The sequence below is a fragment of the Lonchura striata genome, chromosome 12 (genome assembly GCF_046129695.1).
Source record: "Lonchura striata isolate bLonStr1 chromosome 12, bLonStr1.mat, whole genome shotgun sequence".
Taxonomy (NCBI): Eukaryota; Metazoa; Chordata; class Aves; order Passeriformes; family Estrildidae; genus Lonchura; species Lonchura striata.
Genome location: NC_134614.1, coordinates 21,956,852 through 21,984,643, shown reverse-complemented (window position 1 = coordinate 21,984,643; position 27,792 = coordinate 21,956,852). Strand labels below are relative to the sequence as shown.

General features: G+C 41.2%; 1 protein-coding gene across 1 annotated transcript in view; it reads right to left on the bottom strand.

The window, feature by feature from the left end:
• Window positions 1–27,792, bottom strand: part of CNTN6 (contactin 6) — a 129,829-nt gene that overhangs the window by 63,766 nt on the left and 38,271 nt on the right. Inside the window, exons 3-4 of the mRNA XM_021529017.2 lie at window positions 18,595–18,721; window positions 13,317–13,492 (exon numbers count right to left, since the gene is read on the bottom strand). Coding sequence (XP_021384692.2) covers window positions 13,317–13,492; window positions 18,595–18,721 — 303 coding nt within the window. The remainder of the gene's footprint in view (window positions 1–13,316; window positions 13,493–18,594; window positions 18,722–27,792) is intronic.

Genomic DNA, 27,792 nt, shown 5'->3' with positions numbered 1-27,792 from the left:
CTATGGGGTTGCATGTTCAATGATTTATTATAACTTGAAATGTCTAAGTGTGTATATATAGGGGGAAAAAAATTACCTGCGGATACAAATACAGATATTCTACTTTGTTCTTGTTATTCTGAAACTCTGGCTGCTGTCACAACCCCTTCTCCTTGCCCTGGGTGTTCATTTCCACCAAGAGAGCACAACCACTGTGTTCTTCCAGCTCCTGTTCCCTAGCACAGCTCTATAACGTAACATGACATAACCTAATAAAGCAGAATGTTGCTTGTCAAAAAGAGTATCAACTAAGAAGGCTAAGATCAGGTGTTTGGCACACATTTAGATTGCTAATATGCACTTAGGAATAAGATGACTATTTAACAGATGGTATATTTGCTAACTTCAGTGTTTCTGCCGAGATCTATAAATAAATTATCACCTAGTTCCTACATAATTCCTTTCATTCTTTGTCTGTATTTATCTCACTTGAAGAACAACGAGTTCCCTCACACTCCATTGCTCTCTCAGCTGCGAGTTTTAACAAAAAAACACTTTTTTTTTCCCTCCCCAGATCTGTGCATGTTGGCAGACTGCTCTTGGTAGAGCAGGATTAATCAGTTGCATGTGATAATGAGGTCGTGGGGGCCATGCAAAATGCTCGGATGCACAAGTGATCCTTCCCAGGGAAGAGTGGGAATGGAAGGATTCAGCTGCACGTGGCACAGCCTCATCTCCTGCTGGGAATGTTGCAGGGCTGAGCAAGGAGGGGCTGTGCTCACAACACCCCAAACATATGGCATTTTGTGGGGTGGAGTGAGGGAATGGCACGTCTCTCTTGGATGGGAGCAGGAATTCTTGAGGTGGAGGAGCTGTCAGCTCCTCACCAGGAATGAAGGGAGGAGTGGGCAGAATGGGCCAGAGCATTTTTCATCTGATGTAATGCAGCTTTACCCTCCGGGGTCAAGGATGTTATCATGGAATTACAGAAGGTTTGAGCTGGAAGGACCTTAAATCCCATCCCATTCCACTCCTGCCATGGGAAGGGACATCTTCCACTATCCAAGGGTGCTCCAAGCCCTGTCCAACCTGCTTTTATCCTGATTTATGGCCTGAAAGTCTTCCAGGTAGATTTTAAACAGAATAAAACCAGAGGTTGAGAAGAATATCAGTGTTGGATGAAGGTGACCATGGGTGTCATTTTGCTGGGCACAACCTGCCAGTGAGAGAAGCAAACTCAGGCTGGGTGAGGTGTTTGCCAGAAAAAGTAGTCTCTGGAGACAGAAACAAAATGGAAGGGGTGGACAGAAATCTTTCCCGCTGAAGCAATTCCATTAATTAATAGGTTAATTAATAGGTTCAGCTGTACATTATTTTTCCTTAATGTTTTAAAGCTCATAACAATAGAGATAATCATAAATCCCAGAGTGCTTTGGGTTGGAAGGGGCCTTAAAGCCCATCCTGTTCTGTCCCCTGCCAACCTTCCACTAGACCAGGCTGCTCCAAGCAACATCCAGTTGCTGATTGCTCATTAATATATTAATTCTAATATATTCATTCTATTTCCCCACCACCCACACATCTGGGGTTTTTGTTTGGTTTACTTTAATATAAAACTGCCTTACAGGTGTTGGAGTAGCAGATTTAACTACACAACAAAAGGTCAATTTTCCTGGGATTAGGGAACTGCTTCTTAAATCTATTGGATAGGAACAAAAACCAAATCAGAAGCAGCAACTCATTCATTTCAACCTCCCAGTCGTGCTTGAAATTCCTGAACCTGCTCAGGGACAATCCACCCAAATCCACCCCGTCCAAGCCAGTCCATCCTAAGAAGGAGCACAGAACTTCTCCAAAGAAACCAAGGAAACTTGGGTATTTTAATATATGAAATTGTTACAGACAATTAGAGAAACTCCAATTTATCACCTTGCATAATTACCACGGTTCATCTGAATTAATGTGATTTCATGCTTTCTTGAACTTTTGATATTTTTTTCCCTCATAAATGTTTTGTCATTACATAATCCCAAATATAATGGTTGCAATTACTTGGTATTGAAATGTGCAATGAATGTTAAGGCATGAGGAGTAAGAGCTCCTTACAAATTAGCCACGCTCCTGAGGACAAATCAATACAATTCCTCACATTTCCATGTGCCTGTGTCAAATTGTGATGGATCATTTCTATTCCATTTTTTTTTTCTTCTGTGCCTCTTCTTGCCGGTGATATATTGCAATGGGAGAGGTGTTCCTGCAGTGAGGCAGCACACCAGGAATTTCCTCACAGGGAAATGGGGCACAAAGGAGAAGCTCAGCACTTTTCCAAGGAATCTCCTGGTTATGATTTGCTGGGAGTGTTATCAGCTGACAATTAGTTACCTTCCTCTGCTCTTGCTGTAATGAGTTAGGGGCCCCATTTGGGTCTGAGTTTGGTGCCTGAACCAGAGGATTTAGGTCAGTTATAAGTACAAATAATAAAAATGAAGCCTACTGAATCTTTTAAATTATCTCAAATTCTGGAAGGCCCCATGCTTCCAGATTTTGGGTTTGCTATTTCTTCTCTCACATAAAGGAAGTAAAAAAATTTGGGTTTAAAGCCCTTTTAGCTGCAGGCTGTGCCTATCCAGAGCCCTCCTGGACATCAACCCCTGTTCTTTGCTTCTCCTGAGTATTTTTGTGCTGAATTGCCTTGTAGGAGATGAGCAGCAGTCTCTTGCAGCCTGGATCCTACAGGGTGTGTTATGGAAATAACCTTCTTTTTCCAAGTATCTCCCAAAGGAATGGCTAATCTCCTTCCCTACAACTTCCACTGCAAAGTAAACTCTCTTTTTCAGCTTTCCAAACTGCACTAAACTTGCTGAACAAACCCTCTGACAGTTCCTTTGTCTTGAAAATACTGTCAATACATTAATCTTTTCCCGTTAGCATCTAATCTCAATTTTTTAAATGTTCTAATTGATTTTCTATGAATTCAATTCTGAGATTAAGAGTGGTGTTATCTCTAATTAAGGTGTCTGAAAGCTGCTTAGTATTTCCCATTTCCTTTCCTTTTAGATACTTCTCTCCTCAACACCTACTGAGTTTCCCTGCTCCATTTGAAGCACTGTGAGCCTTTAACACCTCAGGTCTGGATGATTTGGAGCTGAGTCAGCCAGGAGCAGCCTGAGTGTCTCCTTTCACCAGGACAGGTTAAAAATCCACTGGATTTCCCACTTTTGTTCTCATTTCCACCTTAGGGGAGCACTGCATCCCAGAGTGGGAAAAGAGAAAGCTGCCCTGTCCCCTCCTGATGAAGCTGTTTGTCAAAAAGAGAGGGAAAACCACAATTAATGGGTCCTGTCCTTCTCCAGAGTTGTTTAATCATCCAAAGACCTTCATCATTGCTTCCTTATTTAGTTAAATTATTTTGGAGCTTCCAAGGGCAAGGACCTGTAATTTACACTTCAGGATGAACACAGGCCCCAGGTCCTCAGTTCAGCTTAAACGATCTGAATGGCCAATCCAGGCACTAATTTTAAAGGCGGGGAACAATAATTTCTGCCACAGTCTGATTGCCTTATTCAATTAAAGAGTGAAAATGCCCTTTACAAAGTAATATCAAGCTTCTCTAGAGGAAAGAAGTGGAAGGTCACAATTAAATTAAACAGGGAGGGTGAGGTGAGAGGGGGGAAAAACCCTGAGCTGGCTTGATTTTTGTTCATGCACCAACAAACCCAGAGCACAGGAACATATGCTGGGAAGCCGTAGAGCTGGTCTACATCTGGCCTTTGTTATTTTTTCCCCCTGCTTTTACAGAGTTAGCAGCATAAAATATTAAATTTCTCTTCTGAGCTGAGCACAGGACTTGCTCTGAGCAGTAAGTGTCGACACAGCCTTAGGGCTCCTGCTCCGAAGCCCCTCTGCAGGCCAGAGGCACAGCTGAGGAGCTGCCCCTCTCCCAGGGAGGGGCACAGAGGGAATATATGTTAAATATTTTATATTCCTCAACAGTTTTCTCACTTGTCACGGCACAGTTCATTTGTCACCTGTCATCACCAGAGTCACTTGGCTGTCTGCAGGAGTTTTCTCCAGATTGGAGAGCTCTTAAAGAAAGATTTCTCTCCCTGGGCTGAACCTCAAGGGTTGGATTCATCCCTGCCACAACTGCACTGATTCTCCTGACTTCCAGGGGAGACAACCCTGGCTGCTGTGGCACATGTCCTTTGGGCAGGGGGGTTAATTCTTATCCAAACCCTCTTCTCCTTCGTATTTCCCACTGCTCCCACAGCAACCTGTTTTTAACTACGTGGAGATGGTTCAGGAACTTCTCCCTTCCCTCAGACCTTGACCTTGTTGTTGGGGACATGTCCTGGTCCTGCAGGAAGCACCTCTGGCATCCCTGGCCTGGGTTCTGATGGATACAGTCCCACTTAAGGCCACTAATTCTTTTTTTAATGTTTCTACCAACAAAACAATAATCAAGGCTTGTAATATATACAATAAAAAATGGCAAGGAAGAGGGGATAAGTGGCAAGGAAGAAAGAGCTCTCACACACTGCTGACAATGTCCGTGCCTGTTTCAGCCCTTCCCAAATTCCTGCCCAGCCCTTTGAAGATCTTGATCCAGCACAGAATTTCTTCTTGTGCAACTACCCTGAGTTACCTCCAGCCCCTTCTTTACCTCTCTCATGCCAGCTGCAAACCCTCAAAGAATTCCTTCCAATGGGAATTTCAGGATTACCCGAGCGATCGATGTAGGGGATTTTTGGATGTGAATCTTGTCAGTGGGATTTCAGGTGTATGTTGCATTATTTGTTCTTGCTGTAGCATTTAGAAATGGATATTTACAGCTCAGTGCATTCTCTGTGCCAGATGTGGTTTTCCTGTTGAGAAAAGCAACGCCTGTGACCTCATTCCTTCACTCCATGAAAAGTCCAAATGTTGCACACTGTTCCTCCTTCTCCAGTATCAGCTACAGAACAGACAGGTTTATCTCCTATGTTAAAACATTACACAGGATCAGCCTTCACTGCAAAAATAACTGATCAATTAATCTTATTATTTTTATTAGAAAAATAAAGCCAATCGTTTATTCCAAATAATTCAGATTTTTTTTCCCTTGCAAACCTCCACCATAGCTTCTTTGGTCACGCTAAAAAATGAACAATCTCATGTGAACATCGCGGGTATTTTACTCCATAATTTGTTGGAATCTACATCATCTTGTCTGTAATGAAAGGAGAGCAGATAAAATAGCAAATTACCCAGACTGCAAACATAGACTGGTTTTATCCTTGCCCAGTATTAAATTTTATCAATCAGAATCTATCAGCTGCAGGACCTGTGGATGCTTTGTTCCCCACCATATCTCAATCACATATATTGCTTTTCCAATACATCTGGCAATGGGTTGATTCAGGATAAACACTTTTAAAGGACCTAAAGAAGAGTAAGTAATATAGAACTAAAAGATAATCTTCAAATACTTCTATGTTCCTTATTGCTACTTTATCTGCCTGGTTCACTGCCTGTAATGCTCCTTACAACCTCTGTGCAATGCAGATCTCTGTTTCACAGATAAAAAAAACCCCTCCTTTTATAATAAAAGTCTAAGGAACTAACCTGGAATAAAGCAGCTTTAACCAAGTGCTGATAGAGCAGATAGAGCAGAGCCTTGAACACAGTGGTTAAGTACTCTGAGAGAGATGTTTAAACCAATGGAAGGGCAGAAAAGTGGAATTTCTGATGTGCCTTGTCTGTTACAACTTAAAATAAACAGGACACTTGGTGTCAATGGACATCACATGGATCTGAGAATGCAGAGGAGACTAAAAAAGGGAATGATGGAGAAAGCAAATCCCCTTCCTTATGGAGATGCACCCATATCTTCTGGTTTTAAGATTCCAGTCTGTTCTTTGTGTCTTCAGGAATGTCAGGAGATTTGCATAATCCTGTTCTCGTGATATCAGAGGTTTAAAATAGAAGTTCTATTATCACCCTGCCTCGTCCTGTCAGCAGGCAGGTGAAACCCTTCCAGGCTTCTTGCTTCATCACTGCTGAGTGGTGGTTCCTGCTTTTCCTGGAGCCTGTGAGAGGCTCCGTGTGCACAGAATTCTGCAAAGAAATAAACTCTGGGAAGCTCAACGGGGAGATGAGATGAGCTGAGCTGAACGTGGTGAGGTCTTGCGGCGGTTTTGGTCTCGGAGTGATTAAATTGCATCACTTCAGAGGGTTCTCTGCATGTGTTCTGCTCACAGTGGCCTTGAAGGATGCCCAGTGCCCCAGTTTGGGGTGGGCAGAGCAGGATAGTGACCCCCTATAGACCCCTCCCTGTTGGGAGCAGCCCAGAGGAGGCCACCAAGTTGATCAGAGGGCTGGAGCACTTCTCCAGCTGGGAGAGTTGGAGCTGTTACTCCTGGAAATGTCATATTTCTTACAACAATGGTTCTCACCAGGTTTTTTCCTGATTTTCTAAAGAAACACTGTGAAATAAAGGGGTAAAAAGGAAAACAAGCCTGAGGCTGCTGGGTCAGCTCCATGGAGAGCATCCATTAAGCAAAGATCTTGGTATGGTCTCCTGCCATGGGAACTGCTGCAGAGAGAGCTGGAGCATTGGCACAGAGTGTCCATAACAGTCAGAAATGATAAATGAAAGTTCTCTTTCTTTCCACTCCAAGCAGAATTTTGACAAAATACAGGGTTTATTTTCTGTAACTCATTTTACTCAGAACTTGGCCCTCAGCTCCCCACAACAGGGAGGGTGGCTGCTGCTGCTGCTGCAGTGATATTGGATTCTACCTGTGCTTAAAAGTCCAAAAGGCAATTTTGAGCTGTGAGCCTGTTTAGTGACATATGGAAGAGATGACAGCAGCACTTCCATCCTCCAGACAGGATCGATCCACAGCAAATGTTCCCACTGCAGGTTGCATTTGTTCCTCACCCCTGAAGATGCAGACTGGGAGGTGCTACCAGGATCACCAGGAGAGCTGTGCAGAGCATGAAAAGGAGAGTTTCATGGCTGATTCTCCACGTGTCTGCAGTTCAGATGTGTTTCTGCATCAGAGGGAGTGGGGTGGGGATGAGATGAACTCTAAGGTCCCTCCCAAACCATTCTAGGATTATACAGAAGGACAGCCTTTTAAAACAGAGAGGTGGGGTCATGCATTTCTCAGCATGTGTAGGGTAGAGAATGGTGCTACAATGAGAGAATTGGGATTGTTCATCCTGGAGAAGAGAAGCTTTGGGATGACCTCATGGTGGCCTTCCAATGCCTGTAGGGAGCTACAAGAAAGATGGAGAGAGACTTTGGAAAGGTCCTGGAAGGACAAGAAAAAGGGGAATAGCTCCCAAACTGACAGAGGGCAGGGTTAGGTGAGATATTGGGAAGAAATTCATCCCTGTGAGAGTGCTGAGGCCCTGGCACAGGATGCCCAGAGAAGCTGGGACTGCCCCTGGATCCCTGGAAGTGTCCAAGGCCAGGATGGATGGGGCTTTAAGCAATCTGTGCTAGTGGAAGGTGGCAGAGGATGGAACTGGATGATCTTTAATGTCCCTTCCAAGCAGGCCATTCCATAATTCCCTGCAGATAGAGGCAAGTCTATGGCTTTACCTGACATGTCCCTAAAAGGGAAAAGGGAATTTAGAAAGCCAAGTCAAAGTTTTGGGGATGTATTTTTGATGATGAACTTTTCCTGGCACTGGCAAGCTGAGCTCTTCGTGCTTCCTGCTCCTGAGTTATCAGCTGGTCATCCCTGAGTGCCTGTTGAGTGCTGAACTGAGCAGTTTATGCCTCCTTTTGTGAAAGAAAGGCACTGCCAGAGTTCATTCCTGCAATCTTCTGCCAGGAGCCTGATCAGTATTCCAGCACTCGTGTGCTGTGATGAATTAACAATCAGCTTAAAGACCCAGGGAGCTTTACTCCAGGTGGTAGTTACAACAGCTAGCACACCTTTTAATCAAATACAATTGTTACAGAGGGATTTCTGGACACACACAGCACCACAACACAACCCAGCCAGAAGTGTAGGTGCCATTTAGCCTTAAATTCATGCATGTCCAGACTTTGCAAATTCAGCCTATCTGATCCAAGCCTATTGATTTTTCCATTTTCTCTTTCAAAGCATACACTGCCAGTGAAAAGGGTTATGACATCCTGAGGCTGCTGGATTGCTTTGTGATGTTTCTGTAATTTGTGTGCACTCAAAGGTAAATAACACGATGAAGTAATCAGATGAAAAGTGGGCTTTCATGCTGGCTGAGCATCCCCCAGCCAGCCCCTCCAACAGGGCTCTGCTACAGCTCAGCCTGTCACCATCCAGCAAACACTAAATGGCTTTGATTTGGTTTGATATATTCCTCCCTGAAATGGTTAAAATGCTAATGATGGGCTGTTATTTTTGTGTTTCAGAATGGCAAAAACTCCATCCAGGAGGAATTGCTGCCTCTAATTTGTTATTTCAGCAAAACTGTGTCTTCTGTCTCTGACACAAAGCATGTGGAAGCTCTTGGGAGCTGCAGATTTCATTCCAAGTGCTCCAGCACTGTCACTCTCAGCCACACTGCTGTGAGCACATCATCACTGGCCAAGAGCAGGGAGGGTGGCAGTGGCAGGAAAATGCTGTTGAGAAGAAGCACCAAGCAAAGCCCTTGAGCACCACTTTGAAAACCAGGAGAATGTGGTTGGAGCCCAAAAACTCCAAGGAGAAATCCTTCCTGGGTCTGTAGCATTGTGGGGAAATTTAAAATACAGAGTCTGATGGCTCCACTGTGTGGCCTCCTGTGGGGTTCAGGGCAAAGTGACCCATTCTAGGCATGAAATTAGATTGTTGTCATTTTTTTCTCAGAATTTCAGGTCTGAGAAAGCTGCAATCATCACGACTTTTATCATCAAGGGTAGAATAATTTGACTGAGAATCTAATTTAAGATCCCTAAGCAGCAAGATGCTTTCAATTAATACTAAATTTTCTGGGTTTATGCCCTGAATAATTATGAATTTGTTTTGCATTTGATTCTTTTTCATTGTGGAGTCCCTTTTTATTCCAGTTTGTTTAATTGTGCTTCTTATTTCTCCTGCACATCCCTTAATGCCTCTGCTATAGATGTGTTTAAGAACTAAAATAATAAGTAACAAGCCTGGACAGGCTGTTTCATGCAGCCTGTTATGGGGATTTCCCTCAAGACCAGTTGTTTGCACACAGTTATTTTTGCTTAAAACTAAGGAAATAATTAAAGCAAATCCCCTGTGTGCCTTGGGAGAAAGTTCTGGTTGAAGCCATGCTGAAGCAGTTTTTCCCAACAGATTTTTGTTTGTCTTTTTTTAAGGCATGAAATGCCTTAAACAAAAATGCCTTAGGAAAAATTTCATCACTGAAAGAGTGGCCAAGCTTTGAAACTAGCTGCTCATGGAAGTGATGGAGTTGCCATCCTTGGAAGTGTCCAAATGAGTAGATGTGACATTTTGTGATGTGGTTTATGAGCAGGGGGAGATTGGGCAAAGGCTGGACTTGATGATATCAAAAGTATTTTCCAACCCTGTTAATGCTATGATTTTGTGATTCTATGATTACAGATAGACAAGAACTCCAGCCTATGACCTAACACCACCTTATGAGCTACACCATGGCACTGAGTGCCTCCTCCAGCCTTTTTTTAAACTCCTCCAGGGGCAGTGACTCCACCACCTCCCTGGGCAGCCCATTCCAATGCTCAGCCACTCGTTCTGTGAAGAGCTTTTCCCCAATGTCCAGCCTAAGCTTCCCCTGGTGCAGCTTAAAACTGCATCCTCCACTGATTCTGTGATTCCAAGTTGTGTAAAAGCAAAGGAAAAGCTCTCACGTCCTCATCTCTTCCTTCAAGCTGAGTCAGGCCTAGTTCCAAGATGAACTTCCCAAGCCCTTGACTTCATTTTGGGCTGAGCTGAAGAGTTCCAGGTGACTTGTGCTGGGTGTCACCACTGACCTGGACAGGGAGAAGCCCTGTGGGTGGCAGGCCATGACTCCAGCCTCCAGCCTGTTGATTTCTCTCAGGGTTCTTAGGCCAGGGTGACCCCAAGAGAGATCAAGAAGAGTCTTTGCTTGCCTGGCCTGAGGCTGCCAAAGAAGGAGCCTGGAATGCTCCAGTTGTGCTTTCAAGGTTGTTTATTTCTTCTTATCTAAACATTCTTTCTCTGACCTGCTGAGCTCTGGCTAGCAAGGAGACCATGGCAGTCTGCTGTGAGCCTTGGGCAGCTCCCACCTTATAGACTCAAAACTACGTGTCTGTGTTTGCAATTATTCACCAATTCCTATGATCTATGTTAGAGTGAATCTCTACCTTGAACCAACAGAAAAGTGTCACCATCACAGCAAGACATGGAGGACAAGAAGAAAGGAAAGAAGGTCAGGACACGCCCAAATCCCTCCATCTTGTACCCCCTTGAAACCCATTCTAAAAATCCTAAAATTCTACTTTTCCACCCTGTGTTAATTCAACTACCACACTGCTCAAACCCTTGTGGTTTGTAATTCCTCATACAAAATTGGAAGTTTTTTCCATGGGCTAAAATCAAAGCCACAGGTGTTTGTGACTTCATGTCAAGGTCTCTGAGCCCCTGCCAGGGTCTGGAGGCAACCAGGGCAGCCAGAGGGATGTGCTGGGGTCCCACACCAGCCTGGACAAGGACAAGGACAAGGACAAGGACAAGGACAAGGACAAGGACAAGGACAAGGACAAGGACCCTGCTCCCCTTTTTGCCCCTGGCTGCACAAGCCAAGGCCTGACACCAAAGCTTTGCAAACTTCCACCTCAACAACTGCAAAAACACACGTGGGCTGCTCCAAATGTACCCCTGGCAGGGGAGCAGGAGACGTGCAGGATTCATAGGGAGCTTTCAAGTTTATTTATGACAAAACAAGCCTTGTGCAGGAAGTGGGGATGCCAAGGGCCTGCCATCCTAATGCATTTACGTGCTCCCTCTCCCTGATGCTGTCTCTCATTTTCAGCTTGTAGCTTTAATAATCTATGCCACTGCCTTCTGTACAATATTCCTCCTGCAGCTTTCCTTTGACAGCTCTGGTTTTAATAGAGGATAAGCACCAAACTCCAGCTGAATCTGAAGACATATTTCTAATCTCGTCCCGCATTTATTTTGCTTCTCGGAGAACTTCCTATCTTGAACAGAGGAAAAAAGTATTTTTTATATATTTAGTTGACATGTTGAATAGGTTTCTGGAGGTATCATTAATTCAAACTCCAACTCGGAGTTAGTTACCTTGTAGTAAAGAGACAAATACACATAAACCCTGGTACTTGGATAATAGCTTTGATTCAATTCTTTATCAGGGAGATTGCAATAATATGCCAGGCATTCCAGTCCAGGGTAGAATCCCATTTTGTGAGGTGTTGAATGAAAGTGTCATCACAGCAACGTGCCTGCCTGCCTGGATTTTAAGATATACCCTGAAGTATTGGTTGAAACAAAGAATTAAATTGGATGGCAACATGAAAATAAGAAACGAGGAAATGTTGACTGTGAAATAAGAGTTTCAAGGTAATTTGTTCCACTATTACCATCAGGTCATTATGATATTTTCCATGTACTGTGGGGTTTTTTTTTCCTATTGTAAGACAACTTAAAACTCCCAGTTCTGCAGTGATGCTGCTAAATTGAAGCATTTTCCTGTAAATTCGTGCTTGTCAGTGTAAATAAAAGCCTTTGATTTGTCTGTCCTCTCTCTTCTCCATGGGGAAGGAGGTAAATATCTGTCAGCACTACTGGAGAAGTGGTGTAGTGCTTGATTATGGGATAAATTTAGGATTCTGTGGAGCTGTTAGAGCTGGAGGACTGGAGCAGGCTGAGGGCTGGGGACAAACCAGACCCAGCTCTGGGATCTGCTCCCTGCAGGAACTTTGGGAAGTGTTTGGGTGGGGGTGTAAAGCTTAAATAAAGCTTGATATAAAATGCTGAATAATCACAAGAGCCTTCTTTTTTTTTCACAGATATCCTGTTTTTCCTTTCCCCCCCATTTATTTTTTTTTTTTTTTTTTTTCACACCCCATTTGTGCCTTCATTTCAGGATAGTCCCTTTCCTTAGGTCTTTTCCCAGCTCCCTCCCTGGCCTGCCTTGGTTCTTTGGGGATTACAGATTCCATGGACAATTTGGAGGAGGCTGTCTTTTCTTCCTCCTTTCTGAAATGGAATATGTTCTGCCACTAACCAGCTTTCACCTCCAAATCTCAAAAAAAAAAAAAAAAATTCCACACAGGAAGTCTGGCTTGAAAAAATACTTCAGCAGAAAAAGTGGTAAAATAATGAATCATTTTTTTTCTTACATTTGACCAGGTCTTAGAAATCAAAGCTGTTTGAGAAATTCAGGGTAGTAAAACATTATTAAATGAGGTACCAGCAATACACCTTTTGATCAGGTCTGCTGAAAGAGACTCTGTGAACCAGCCTGACCTCTGATGTCTCCTTTTTGTAACCCCTGTGACATGAGGTTTGCTATGAGAAATGGGAACAAGATTAATAATTAATCCGTTTGCTGGTGTCTGAAATAGTGACACAAGGCTGGCTTTAGTCACATGTTTTATTAATGAGCTTTGAAAACAATTGCCTTCTCCCAGCAACAGACTGCTCTGAGCTTTAGACTGGAAAAAAAATAGGGCTGGAGGGAATATCTGGGGTTTTTTGGTTGTCACTGTTGTTCCCCCCCTCCCCAGGGCATTCACAGAACGGTCACTGTGTCCAAACCTTGTGAAAAAGGTTGTGAAGCTGTGAAGGAGAGAAACAGGGAGCAAAGATGAAATAAACTTTAAATCATCTCAAGACAGACAACGTGCTCGACCTGAGTGAGCTGAAATATGAAATATTTCAGAGAGCAGCTCACACTTTTACACATTGTGTAAGGAAAAGGAGTGTTTCTTTGGTAATGTTAAAAAAAAAAAAAATCAGTGTGCCAATTAGGAGAACAATGTTTTTGTGTCTCAATTAGACCTCATTAGCTACAGAAAACTCAAAGCCCAACTTTTTGCAACAATTCCCCCCCAGCTGTAGCTACCTGAGGGATAACAACAAAACCACTGTACTAAAAAGTGAGAACACCTTTATTAAGTGAAGATAATTGTGCTCATCTTCCTTGACCTTTCAATTTCCTGATTTTTATTCTGGCTCCCGAGGGCAGCAGCCATCAGATGTCTGGTTTTGTTATTAATATTCACCAGGAACATTTTGGGTTTTTTTAGGAATAAGCAGTGCAGAAGGAAGTCAAACCTTTTGGACAGAATCCCCAATGATCCTTTAATTACCCAATAAATTACAGTCCATGTTCAGAATTAATAGGAAAATAATGCTCTAATAAATATGATCTTCCCAACTTACATGCAAATTGAAGCTTTGCCTTCCTGCTCAGAATTGTTCCAAATGAATTTGTGGCCAAACACTGGTATGTTCCAATATCCTGATTTTTATGTGGGTTATTGATTGCCAAGCTGCCTCCAACCAACCTGTAGTGATAACTCATGGTAAGATCAATATCTGTGCCATTTTGCTTCCACCTTTGAGGGGAAAAAAATCAAATTATGCTTATAATTTACAGAGCCTATTCATATTTATCTTAAATAGTGTGCTGTAGCATACCTGTAATGATAAAAATGTAGTTAAATATCACAAAATTAGATCATTTTTCACACACGACTGCTTCTTACATCAATCTTAATGATAGCAATAATGGTATTCTTTGGAAAATCTTTACTTTAGTCACCAGTGTTCACCCAAATGTCCACAAAAAGTAATTATAACTTATTCACACAAAGTTACCCATTCAGTCCAGAGGGGGGTTTATACCTTGTCTACAACTACATTATTTTTTATAATATGAATGGTACCTGAATGTGCTTTACGGTCCTTGCAAATGATTAATCATGAATTTGGCAACAAAAAAATGCTTTGGAGATGTAGATCAGGAGGGATTGCACTTCAGAGGGCAGAACAAGAGCTGAGAGGGAAGTTTTTATCCAGCACGTCTGAGACTGATCATTTAATGATGAGAACACTGCTATTTTAAATCTTCATTTGTCCCCCTTAGTCCACTAAGCAGAAAATGGATTGTGTCTGCAACATTACCCAGCTGTTTACAGATGTCAAAATACAATTTCTCCTTCAAAGAAAATAAATATTATGCGTTTCAGGAAGGGAATTCTTGTGGCTTTGCCATTAGTCACGCTAGGGTTGAATTCTCCTTGCTCACACGGGGGCCAAAGGAAGGATAAAGGACTCACTGCAAGGTTTGGGTTTGTTAATGCCACTTTTCAGGTGGTCAGCAATTCTAGAATTACACCAACAGGTATTCTCTTCTCCTGATTTTATATCAGAGCCACCCCCCCAGCCTTTATCATTGGTGGTGATCTCTGGGTGTGATTCCAAGCCCTCCCTTGGGTGGAAGGTTCATACAGAAATTGCCAATGCCTCACTTGGGGTTCCTGGCAGCACCAAACCGAGGGCAATCATCTCCTTGTTAATCATCTGAAGGATCACAGCACAAAAATGATCCATTTCTGCTCCTCTGCAGAGCTCCTGACAGCGAGGGCACTTCCCCCAGGTAACAAACTGAAGCCAGCTCACACTTTATCCCTGGAAATCTGACCTGGATACACAGCACAGGATTTTGTGGGTCCCCTCCCAGCCCTCTTTCCACATGCCCACACTGCTCAGGAGCTGCTTTTGTGCCACACCAGGATCTGAAATGCAATTCTGTGCTCCAAGGGAAATCTCCACTGCCCTGACCTTCAAGTTGTTTTGAGAGATAATGACTGATTAAATATGAAATCAATGGAATTCTGTGAGCAAATTCTAATAATGTGAAATCATTTCTTTGGGTTGCTGTCTCCCCTTCCATGGATGCATCCACACTGAAAAATTTGGGTGCAACACTCAACTCTAAGGAATTCTTCCTACGAATTCCAGCTGATTTTTGGTGTCTCTGTACCTCTCCTCGATTCCTTTTTGATATTTGCTTTAGTGGGTTTAGGTTTTGATGTTATTTTAGGGTATTACCCTTAGCATTTTGCCATATTTCAGGATTTACATATGCTCCAAGTTGTCTAAAGCTTTCCATTTTCTAATCTAAGATATTCTAGTATTTAATTTGCCAGTTCTCTTTAATTTCAGAATCAATCACTAAAATAACTGCTGTCATCATTGCATGGCTCCCAATTAAGATCTATAATTGTTTTTCCAAACAAATGTGAAGACGTTGGCTTAGCTGCTGCAAATGAATTCTTCACAGTATCCCCATAATCATTCTAATCACCATGGTACAATGATTATTAAACTTTGCATATAGATCAGGGGTTCAGCTCCTGGGGTGGGCTTTTTCCCTAATTAATATGTTTACATCACTGAAGGAAGCAAATTAATGAATTCATGCGGTAGACAATGATTTAATGACTTTGTGTGTTCTGCAGTGTATTAATACACAGAAATCTGGATAATTATTTTAGGGAATTTTTAACATAAGCCCGTTAAGGCAGAGATCATCCATGTATTTTTGTAATTTTTTTCATGCAACCATTGGGAAATATTTTCTCTCAATTATGGGAAATACATTCTGGATTGTTTTTTTCTCTTTTTCACCAATTATTTTTTGAACTTTAAAAAATTTCCTATATTCTGATGCTGAATCGATCAACTCCCTAGGAGCCCGAGGACTGTGAGTGGGTATATGCTCACATGATTTAATAAATTCTCTTTTCAGCATGCTGCTATAATAAAAATATCAATATTTTTATGACTTCATTGTGTTCTATATTTCTTAGATTATTTGCATTCAAATGGAAATGTCCTGCCAAGCCACCTGAGGCTTTCTTGTAATTGGGAAAAGGATTTGCAAAAACCTCCCTTCATGTACAGCACTTCCAGTGAGGAAGAAAATAGGAAGTGTAAAAACTCTTGCCTGTGAACAAGGCAGCAGAGGGTGAAGGAGTTTTTAATCCCAGCCCATTTTGAGGCAGGATGTGCACTGAGCCAAGGAACAGCATTCCAGGGAAAAGGACGTGAGAGCAGGGCTGCAATTTCTTTGTCCAGGGTGGATTTTTGGGAGTGCTGGGAATCGTTCTCCAGCCTGATGCAATGATTGTGGACATATTTGATGTCATTTTCAATCCTTGTGGATTTTGTGCTCTGTTCCCTCCCTTTCATTTGTGTGCTCCAGTTATCCTCGTGCTGCTTGGATTTGGATTGGATTTGAATCTTTTTATCTCCTTTTCTGTGTTGGGCTGAAATATTAAAATGTTGTTCTAGCCAATGCTGCTTATGCTGCCCTTGGATTTATTTATTGGTTCCATTGACTCCTCCCTGAGAAGATTATGGAGGGGAAAACACCCTCGATTTCCAACTTGCATGAAAATACAGGACTGTGGGATTGCTCTGGGTATTGAATGGAAGTGCAGAAAAGACAGCACCTGAATTCAAACAAAAAATGTCAAAATACTGCTGGAAACACTGCAGGGTGCTCATTGATAGGCTTGAAGTAAAAAAAAAAAATTATGCAAAATTCATTGGGTTAGTTGGTGATAAACCCTCTGGTGACTATAACCAAAAAGGCTTAAGTGCAAAAAATTATAAATCTAATTTAAAATTTGTGTTTATTTACCCCCAACATCACACCAGAAAACGCCTGTAATAATGTACATGATAATATAGACAATTTTGACATTATAAAAAAGACATAAGAGGTAAGACTATGTTTATCAGAACATTTATATAGATTTCTTAATGGTTTCAGGGATACTTCCATCCATATTTTTGTTTGCAGTGTAATCTGTGTTCTCTGTTACTTCCAAAGGGAAAACTGTGCCTCATTTTTATTACTCAGCCCTTCCACCTACATTTCTACACAATTCTTGCACTGTGCTTCTCAGACACACAATATTTTGAGGAGGAGTTGCAAAATGTTATCACTATATACAACAAGTCTATAAGAATAAGAGTACCTCATAAAATAAAACTTTTAGGGAAAGCTCAGCATTTTTTATTTCAAGAAAAGGCATTTAGCAGCAGATTTCCTGATGTAAAAACTGCTAAATAGCAAATTAACTGGTATCTAACTTTCTTCCTGTTGGAGTGGTTCTGTAGCTCTGAATCAAAGAGAAACTTCCAGCAATCCTCGCTGTTCTTTGCCATCACTCAGCAAAGGAGATGATTAAAATTTCATACTGGGCTTGACTGATCTAAAATTGTTGGAACTTGAAATATATGGGCTCAATCCTTATCTGACAAAGGCAGCATTAGCTGTGGGGAAATCAAAGTAAAGTGATGGTGTAATTGCAGCAGTGATTGTCTGATAACTTTTAATTGACCTCAGGGCTCCAGGATCCATCCCCAGATGTTGATCTCATGGCCCTGGAGCCACTGGAGCTTTGCAAAAAAAAAAAAAAAAAAAAAAAAAAAAATGGGAATGGTGATAAAAAAACCCAGGGAATTTAATTAATGGATGGTAGAAAAAAATGATGGTAAAATATGGATATCAAATACAGGATGGGGGAGACTTCCCAGCTCTCCTGCCTGGTGGGAGCTGCTGTCTCTGCTCTTTGTGGGTGTGAGGAATCCATGGGGGGATACAAGAGTCCAGGAATTTTTTAGGAAGCTGCTTAAGCATGAGACATAAGGGTGGATGATCTGGAAAGCTTTGAAATCCATGGCCTGAACCAGTTATGTTCATGTTGAGAACAGGGAGAAGGAATGGGTTGGAAATACGTGAGGGTTTCTACTCGTAGGAGGAGAAGTTGCACTGTGAAAAGGAAATGAAAGGTTCCTTGCATAAATTAAAGAAATTAAGGGTTCCTTTCCTAACACAATGTCTGGGGACAAACCAAGCCATGAAATCCAAAAGCCAAGCTGATATCCAGTGGTGGCACTTTCCAGGGAAGGCTGTGGTAGGATCAGTTAAAATCTCCAATAAATATTCTCTGAACATTTCATAGGACACAATTTTCTTTCATGCCTTGCATGAATGATTTATGTTTTATATATAATTTTCCTCAACCATTACTTTCCCATTATTTTCTGAAGAAAGCACAATGTCTTTTTTTTTTTTCCCCTAGATTCCCAGCTTTTCCTCTTATCCAACTTGGATTTCCAGATCCTTGGGGCAACAAGTTATATTGCAAGTGATGAATCCATGGTTACTAAATAAACAAAAAATCCTCTGTACCAAGGTTTTATTAAGTGACTCTTGTAAGGTATTGGAGCTGCTTCTCTAAACAAACACCATAAATATGCACATGAAATGCTGGAATTAGAAAAGGGAAGGATGTTGCTCTTCTGCTTTCCAAGCATTTATTAATGTATGGGAAGTGCAGATGCTCAGTGCTTAGGTTTTTCCATTTTTCACAGCAGTTCTGTGGATTCAGAATTAATTCCGTATATTTTTAAGTACTTTGGGAATTATTTTCAATTATTTTGTTTTCCTATGTTAATTTTCTTTATAGCAAAGCAGCAAAAATATTTTTCCTTTCTTCCTCAAATTTACTCTAAACTTTGTATATTCTTGCTCTGAGCACTCAACAGATTTTTAGGGTGTTTATTTCTGGTGGTACAGTGACTGAGACACAATTCAAAGAGTCACAGTGAGACAGTATTTCCCCAAGGTTGACTTCACCTGTAGTATGGCAGTGGATATCCTTTAGCTGTGCAGTTCAGGAGGATCTCTGGATTTGCTGAGCCCATGGAATAAGTGATATCATATGGCTCTTGGATAAAAATAGGCCCATGAAGGGTTTCTTCCCCTGTGAAAGAAAAACAATAATTTCAGATTAGATGTCTTTAGTATGTCCTTCCACATAAAATTGTCCTTTTGGAGTCCTTTGCTTTCAGCTGCAAGTTAAGGTGTGCTGTTATATCCACCAGAGACTCCACCTCCAGACGCTGGACTGTTAAGGAGGAAATATTTCAAGGCTGATTGATAATAAAATCGCAGAGCTCAGCTGCTGCTGATTTATTTTGCAGGTGACAGTGAAGCTGCTTTGCATGTTTTTGTGCACCTCACCCTGGTGCTGGGCATCAGGACTGGCAGCAGGAAAGGATGGAATTGTGGAATTGTGGAATTGTGGAATTGTGAGGGTTTGGTGTTCCCTGCTCACAGCACAGTCTCGGGAAATCACTCACCTCCTTCTCCTCTAGCCCTTCCCATCCCTTGAGATATTATTTCTGTATACTTTATGCATGATTTTTTATACTGGCCGGGGTTTAGGGTTGTTGATGGGGTTTTTGTTTGGTTGTTTATTGGTGTTTTGGGGGGTTTATTCCCTTCTTGTTTTCAATCCTTTTAAAACAGGAGTAGCATTACGTAATCAGCCTTTATTTCATACCCAAAATGAAATGATTAATTGCAAGGCAAATCGGAATTATTTCTATATTTCATGGTGATCTTCCTTGTTCTGGGGAGCAGGGGAGATTTGTTCAGCAAACCACGAGGGCAAGGCACAGCAGCTCTCTGGGTTGATTAAATAATCTTTGTTTCTTGTCCTGCCACTCTTCTGGTTTTAGTCCCTTGACAAATTTGAAGACTTCTTTTTTAACTGTTTCTACAATTGACCCTTTGACTTGTCTTTTCTTTAGGAGGAATTTGCTTCCCTTCTGGGTTCATTTCCTCAGTCCTTCTCGTTACCTTCCCAGACCTACCAGGGAGAAATTTTTCTGAAGCCACAAAATGACCCAGGGATCATCGTTCTGCATTTTAAATCCCTGTTACCCACATGGGCAAGTGGTGAACTACCTGATGTACATAAAAACCCCTACTTCACCTCATAAAAATGTAAATATTTTGGTAAACCTGGGATTAATTTCCCATGTTTTTTTCCTAAATGGAATTTAGACTCATTTGTCATTTTCAGACTCTTGAATATCTTAATTTTATATCCCCTTTCCATGCCCTTAATGTGTAGAATAAGGACACAATATTTAACAGCTCCTTTCCAGTGGACATGTCACAGTCCCTGTCACAAAAATACCACCCATGAATTTTAGTAAAGGCAGATTCTTGCTGTTGTTTTGTTCTCTCTTTAATATCCTTTCCTCGCTGGCTGATCTGCAGCAGAGAATAACATCAAATTTGTGAGAAATGATGTGCACTCTCAGAGCCAATGGTGTCCTAGGAGTCCATCTCTTATTTATAGAAAAGGTCAGGGTGGTCATTTCTAATTTCCTGACGCATCCTTTTGTGTTTCCTATAGAGAATGGCCATATATTTCTTCTCCATCCTCTAGGTTCAATACAATCACCATGATTTCTCCAGAGATACACATGACAAATGCATTTTCATGGGGCTGTTTGCTTTTGTTAAAGTTTAAGTAGTTCACATTTTTAAAAACATTGATTAGAATATAAGTATTTGATTAAATGTATCATTTCTATACATAAAAATTGTGTGTGAATCCTCATCACAGTGCTTGAAAGTAAATATAAACTCTTGTTATGGAATGTTTGATAAGAACTTAAAATGTATTTCTTTATGATGCCAAATCAGTTTGATCTACATAAAAACCATAATTATGCTAGCTTGAATTCAAAGCTAAAGCAGGAAAATGAATCATCATTCCTTCATTCATTACATGATATTGTCTTCAGCCAACCCAGGCATTGACACAGTGCTAATGGAAGAGGAGGAACCCTGATTTTTCCATAATTGTGGAAGAAGAAGGGGGGTCCCAGTGCTTCCAGTCACTGCTTTATGGACAATAAAGGTGGATATGCCACACCCTGATATTCCTGTCAAATGGAGTTCAAGAGGTTTTACTCAGCGTAATAAATATTTCTGTATTTATGCTCTTCCTCATCCAGACAGGAAGAAAGAAGAACAAATCTGGAGTTCACACTTAATCAACTTAATTTCCAGCCAAATCCTACTCCCTGTTCTTCCCTGCTTCTGACTCTGGCTGGATTCAAATCCAGCTCCTTGTGAGGTCTCTGCCCAGCTGGAAATGCAAAGGAGAACATCCCAAGAGCAGTTTAGGCTGGCCCAGGCCCAGGCTGCAACGTGAGTATGGATAACTCAGTAGGCAATATTGTAAATTAGCTGACTTTGATCCATTTGCTGCACAGATCTTCCTTCCCATTAGGATTTTTTGCAAAGTGGAGTTGGAATTACCATCACTCCAAGCTGCTTGGTGAAAGCAGATAAAATCAGTTTGCTGAAATTGAGATTGCTCCAGAAACATCATGATCTATTTGCAGGGAGAGGTTGTAGGTTTGCCTGGGAGAATCAGCTCCAAGGAGCCAAACTCCAGAAGATTCCCTGCTCCAGGAGCAGGAATGGGGAATTCTGGTGGGCTGGGAGAACAAAGAAATTGTGGCTGCCTCATCCCTCTGAGTGTCCAAGGCCAGGTTGGACAAGATTTGGAGCAGCCTGGGGTAGTGGAAGGTGTCCCTGTGGGGTGAAAGGGAATGAGTTTCAATGTCCCTTCCCACTCAAACCATTCCATGATTCTGGATGTACCATATCAGCAAATCCTTATGGAAGATCATAAGGAGAAGCTTCTAAATGCAAAACTGCCATAATTCACATAAGCAAACCAGATAAGGAGGAATTTATCCAGGCTATTAAGTTCCAGGAAGGCTGTAAATTCCAGGGGTAGTGAGTTTCTAATGAATCTTTCTTAATGTGCCTTAGATAGAGCTTCATATCTGATCCAAAACATTAATATGACTTTATGGGCCAAAGCTGACACCTGATTAAGAGGCATCTTTTAAATCAGTGTGATAGTAAAACACCTGTCAGCTCCAGCAAAAGGTATGGGACAGATGAATTAGACCCTTCCCCCTTCTAAAGCCAGCAGAAAAACTATGAAAAATCCAACTTCTTAAAAATCTGTTTAATTTTTCAGCTGAAGATACAGGTAATTTGTAATTGGAAGACAGGGAGTTTATGGGGTGCACAGATTTTTAAATGCCATGGAGTGTTTCCCTGCAAAGAGCACTGGGGTTTTTGATTGAATCTTGTCAGAAGCAGAATGAAATTATTTCCCTCCTCAAAGGCCTGGACCAGGGAGCTCAAGGACTTTAAAAGGAGCCTGACAGATGCAAAACTGTCACTGTTGAGGCAGGGATGGGAATGAAGAAACTCCATCTTCAGGAGGCAAAGAAGGATCTTTATTCAAAAGCACTTCTCTCTTTTATAGAGAACATCCTGAACATGAATTCCATTGGTCTTAAAATAAAAACATTTCACCTGATTGGTAAGTCAGTGTGGTAGAACATATCTATAAACAATATGAACAGAAAATAAGATAATAAATTGTTAACATTCCTTCCAGATTTTTCCCCAGGCTTAGCCTAGCAGAAATCTTTTTCTTTTTCTCTCTGACTGAGCTGAGAATATCCACACAAAATGAGGGGTAATGGATGAGACACTGCTGGTACCACCTGAAGTAACACACATCCCTTCAAGGAGTCAGATTTTTACACTGGGAGAGAAGATGGGGAAAGATGAAGCAGAAAAATGGCCATGAAAATGTTGTGTGGAAAGAAAAACAACTTGTGTGGAGCACAGGCAGGACTCCCCTTGTCCCTCCCACTGCCACCCAGCTCTCTGAGAGTGAAGCAGCAACACACAGAAAGGCAGATTAGATCTTGTAGGTTTGAGCAGGAGGAAGAACCTAAGACCTGCAGGATTTTCCCCAAGGGCCTTCAACTTTCATGTGTTTTTTCCCTTCAGATATTGATGTACAGAGCTCCAGAGACACAGGGCTCCTTTCAAGTCTCAGCTGCTATTGAAAGAGTCAAATTGAGAGCGTTGGTGGAATCCCACAGTGTCTCTGCTAGCAGACACCAAACCAGGGAGACATTTAGCTCCCTGTGATGTTGGGAGAAGGGGAGGCAGTGAGGAGGCACAGGGGGGAAGTCCTGGCACTGCTGAAGTCAGAACAGCTCTCAGTAATGATGGGGAATTTGGCATTCAAGCCCAGGGTTTATAAATGGAACTGTCTTTAAGATGACAGCCAAGAGTGTGAGGCATCCCTTGCACAGAATCATGGATTCATTGCAGCTGGAAAAGACTTCCACAGCAACAACTCCATCCATCCCAGCACTCTGTCTCAGGATTTTCATAGAGGTGCACAGAGAGAAATGAAAGAGAAAACAATTTCTATTTCTGCTCCTTGTTTTCCTATGTGGAATGTGTTTGGAGAATTGTTTCCCTGGGGTGATGCTTGGTTGGATTCTGGTGAGGATTGTTTGAGCTGGTGGCCAATCCAACCAGCCTGGGGCTGGACTCAGAGAGGGTCATGAGTTGTGAGTTAGATATGGTAGTTAGAAAAAGTAGGTTTGTAGTTTTAGTATCTAGTTTAAATAGTATATTAAAATGTGTTTTAGTATAGTTATAATAAAGAAATCATTCAGCTTGCTGAACTGGAGTCAGACATCAGCATTTCTTCCCTCCAAGTTCACCTGATTTACAATACATCACCACTCAACCATGTCCTCAGCTGCCACATCCACACTTGTTTTGAACACTTCCAGTGGTGGTGATGCCACCACTGCCCTGGGCAGTCCATTCCAGTCCTTTAGAACCCTTTCCATAAAGAAATTTCCTCTAATATCCAATCTAAACCTCCCCTGTCTCAACCTGAGGCCATTTCATTTGGGAGAGAGTGGAAAATTATTCCCTTGCCCTGAGATTTGAAAAATAATGAGGGCAAGCAGGTGAAAGGAGGCAGAGCTGGAATCTGGCATTTCCCAGGAGCTGGCACTCCAAGTGCCCCTCCCTTTGTCCCCTCTCCCCATGTGTGATGATGGAAGTTGCCTGTGGCTCACTCGGAGAACCCCACTCTTGATTTGAGTTTGGAGACAAAACCTTTCTTTAATCAGGGCTCCTCCAGACCTAAATGGCACAAAAATTTGAAATGTTTTCAGTAAGTCGATTCTGCGTCCTGTCAATTTTTTTCCTTGAGACATGAGTCAAATATTCCAATATTTTTTCTGTTATTTAAACGGGATCTCTATGGTGGGACAGGTAGGGTGAGCTGAGGCCGATGTAGCAAACAACATGCTCAGGTTATGGACTGACTGCATATTTTCCTTGGGTGTGAAAACAAACAATGAAGCCATAAAATGCAGATTTAATTCCTAATATAACTGTTATTGTCAGAACCTAGCACAGAAAATTAGGGTGTAATATATCACAGGTGGTAATTAAGGAAGTCTTATGCAAAAACTGTCATAGTCATGAGAATTATGAGCCTTTTTCAATTAAATATATATAGTGACAAAAGATTTTGTCAAAACATGATACTCCCAACATTTTTTAAAAGTTCTATAATAACCAGGATTGCTTCAACACTTTTTAAGAATATATTTGGGTAGCAGCGAATTTATTACCCATCTAACAGATACACACATTCTGATCCCAAAATAATTGAGGATGGATCCCTAAATGCCAAAATATGACATTTTCTCCTGATATCACCCCGAGCACAGCAATCAAACTTCAGATTTACAGGATACCATGTTCCATACAAACCCCCAAATATTCCCTAAAAATTCCAGACCAGGAGTTCACGTTGCAGGGTAGGAAAATTGTTCCTAATGGATGGGTTGTGGAGAGCATTCAGTGGAGCTGCACTGATTTAAGCTTTTGACTGGAGATGAGCACAGATTTATGAACAATTCATTGTGGGGATGTGTGGAAAGGTGCCCCAGGAGAGGGGCTATAAATACACAATGTGCCACCTGTATTAATAATGGAATATTTTACTGAAAAATAAACAAACATGTGAGCAACAGTGCTGAAATTCCTACCTGGGCCTGACTATTTTTGGCTTTATAAAAAGATTTCCCAAAGACTTTGTGCTGTGGGAGATGCAGACAGGTGAAATAAGAGGTGAAAATCACCTTTTCATTAGTGTGGGTGATTTGTTTCATGTCATGAACTTGGGCATGTCCTTCAGATGGAGAACTCTGGTGGAACAGACATCTAATTATGGAGACAAATATCCCTGATGAAGTTGGAGGGATGTGCCTTTCTGATGGATACTAATCCTGACGTGCCCCCTTCTCAATGAAATTTCATTAGTTTTTTTGTGTTGCAGGGCAAGATGAATAAATAATAATGAACCTTTTCCAATCGAGTGCATGAGCATTTTGTTCACTGTAATTTCAGTTCTGAGGGAGCCCCAGATTCAGTGACAGATTCTGTTTGCTGCATTGTACTCCTGGAATATTCATTTGGCACTGTTGCCAAGCTGACTGAAGGCTTAATTCAATAATTTATGCTACAGGAGAAGATAACAGCTATATCATTTAATATCCTGCCACTTAAAGAAAGCCAGCACCTTGTTTCTCTCTAACTTTTCTCTGTTTAAAATTTAACTGTGCTTTGCTATTTTAGAGGGTGGGAGTAATTAAGCTCAGAAGATTTTTGTCATTGGAACTCTGTGTGATGACTCCCAAATTCCATTGAATTTGCCCTGTCAATGTGAGAGAGTCAAACATTGATTTGGAATAAGCACATAACAACATGAGAAACTGCAGTTCTGCTTACACAGAAAATGAGGGGAAGAAATAAAGGAATTTGGGGAAAATTCAGACTCATTTGAGTCTTTGCAGCTCTTTGCTCCCACCCAGGGACTCTGGGACAAGGGACAATTGCTGCACTCAAAGATCCAGCCAGGAGACAAATCATGGAAAAGGCTGATTTGCAAATAGCTTGAATTTACTAAAGCAAGCAATGATTCATCTGTGTTTCCAGAGGCCACCCTTGGTAATTCCCACTTACGTTCAACAGGAAAATTGTTGTAATGTGAAGCTGTATTTTGGTTCTGCAGCATTGAGAACTTGTAGAAATCCAGATACAATCTCCATTCTACAGCACTATAATGCAGGTGGGTGTTTTAGCTCCTTGTACAAGTAATTTAAATTTGGTTTATTTATTTTGAATTACTGGAACAAAATGGCTCCTTCCCAGATGCTTGTTTTTCTCACTAGTAAGAGGCATGAATTAAACCAGTCAGGAATTAGCTGTAAGACCCTGACATCAGTGATGATTTTATATATAGATAACAAGGTTTATATCCTAGGATAACACTTAGAAATAATTGAGATCATGAAGATAATAGAAAAAATATGTGGAGACCATTTATTTTTGCAGCCCAAATTACTGCCACGGCAAAAATTCCTCAGGACACAGAAAGATCTGATATAGAAATTTCAGGCTGCCACCTACTTCTTGCTTTCAGATGATTGATAACTCAGGAAGAAAATCTTGGGCTATAAATCATCTCAAGCAATGATCCAGGCAAGATTTAAAAACTCTTTATTTTCTTACATATAATTGAAGAGGAATGCAAGGGATATTTAAAACATTTTAAACCTAAGGCAGGTCCTGATTAAAATTAGATGATTCAGGCAGGATATTATCAAAATATTTATTGTATTGACTGACTGATTCGCATGCATTTGTCATCACAGTACTGGCATCCATTTGAAGGATCAAAACTAAATTTGGAACTTAAACTTTTAGGAAAAAAATTGTCTTTTTTAACCAAAATTCGGTTTGTAAAATTGACAGTTGGCCAGTGAAGATCTACTTGAGATAGATCACACCTTGTGTGGCTTTTTTATGGCTGTTTGGGTGAGATGAATTTTCCTGGCCAGCAGCACTTGCAGATGTGCCTCATCTTTAGAATATTTATGTTTAATTCTTATTTTGACATCCTAGCAAAAAAAAAAAAAAAAAAAAAACAACAAACAAACAAAACAAAAAACACCCCAAAAAATCTCAACTGTCATGAGCAGCAGAAGGAAAATAGAGATTTAAATAGAAAAATGTGGTTGGGATTTCACTGGACATGGTTGTATCCTTTGACTCCTCCTGCATTCCAGAAACCTGCTGAAAACAGGGAGGTGCAGTCACTCCCCAGGAAAAGGCAGCAGCATCCTCTGTTGTGGAAAATATCAGGCAAGGAAAATATAATTAGCATTGAATATTCTGTTATTGTGTCTAGCACGCTGAAAGCTCCCAGGCACTTTCAAAATAAATAGAATAAACTGAGATGAATGAAATTGAACTCTGCTAAATATCATCAATGAGGATCTGCTTTATTACTGGCAATTAAGAAGGGAAAGTCAAAACACAAGCTCTCATTATCACTCATTGATTAAAACCCAGTTAGAACATTGCAATCCCAACCAGCCCACTGCTCTGCTCATTCTGCATTTCAGCACAGAAAACAGCACAATATTTCAGAAATAATTAGGAACACAGAGTTAGTGATCATCCTTAATGTTCCCCAATAAAATTGCCAAAGCAAACGATTATGGATCAGCCAAAAGACACTATTTGAAGCCATCATCTTTTGTGGCTGTTTAATACCTTCATGATGATTTTTTTTTTTTCCTGAGCAAACGCAAATGAAGTTAAAATCCTTCCAGTAATGGCACCCTGGAATTAGCAGAAGTCACAAGGATAACTTTGCAAATGCTCTTTTTTGGGGAAATGACTGCCAGCCATTGAGTTGCTCAGGCAATTTTTGTCTCTACTCCCTATTCTGGAGGAGCTAATATCAACATTTCTGATGTAGAGCAAGCTGGGAATGTCTCACTGTCAAAATCGCTGTGCTTTTCCATTCAAGGAAAAAATGACCTTTATCTGATGTGTTCTCTGAAAAAAAAAAAAAAAAAGAAACTAAGAAATGACAGCATAAACAACAAAACAAAACCCAGCTGAAAGGAGGGGGGAAGTAAAGGCTGCTAGGGCTGCACTGAAATTCTGCCTTGGAGCAGAGCAGGGAAGGGTCAGCAGGACGGGCTGTGAGATGGGAATGTTGCTGGCCATGTCAGCAGGCTAAAAATCCAGGGAAAAATG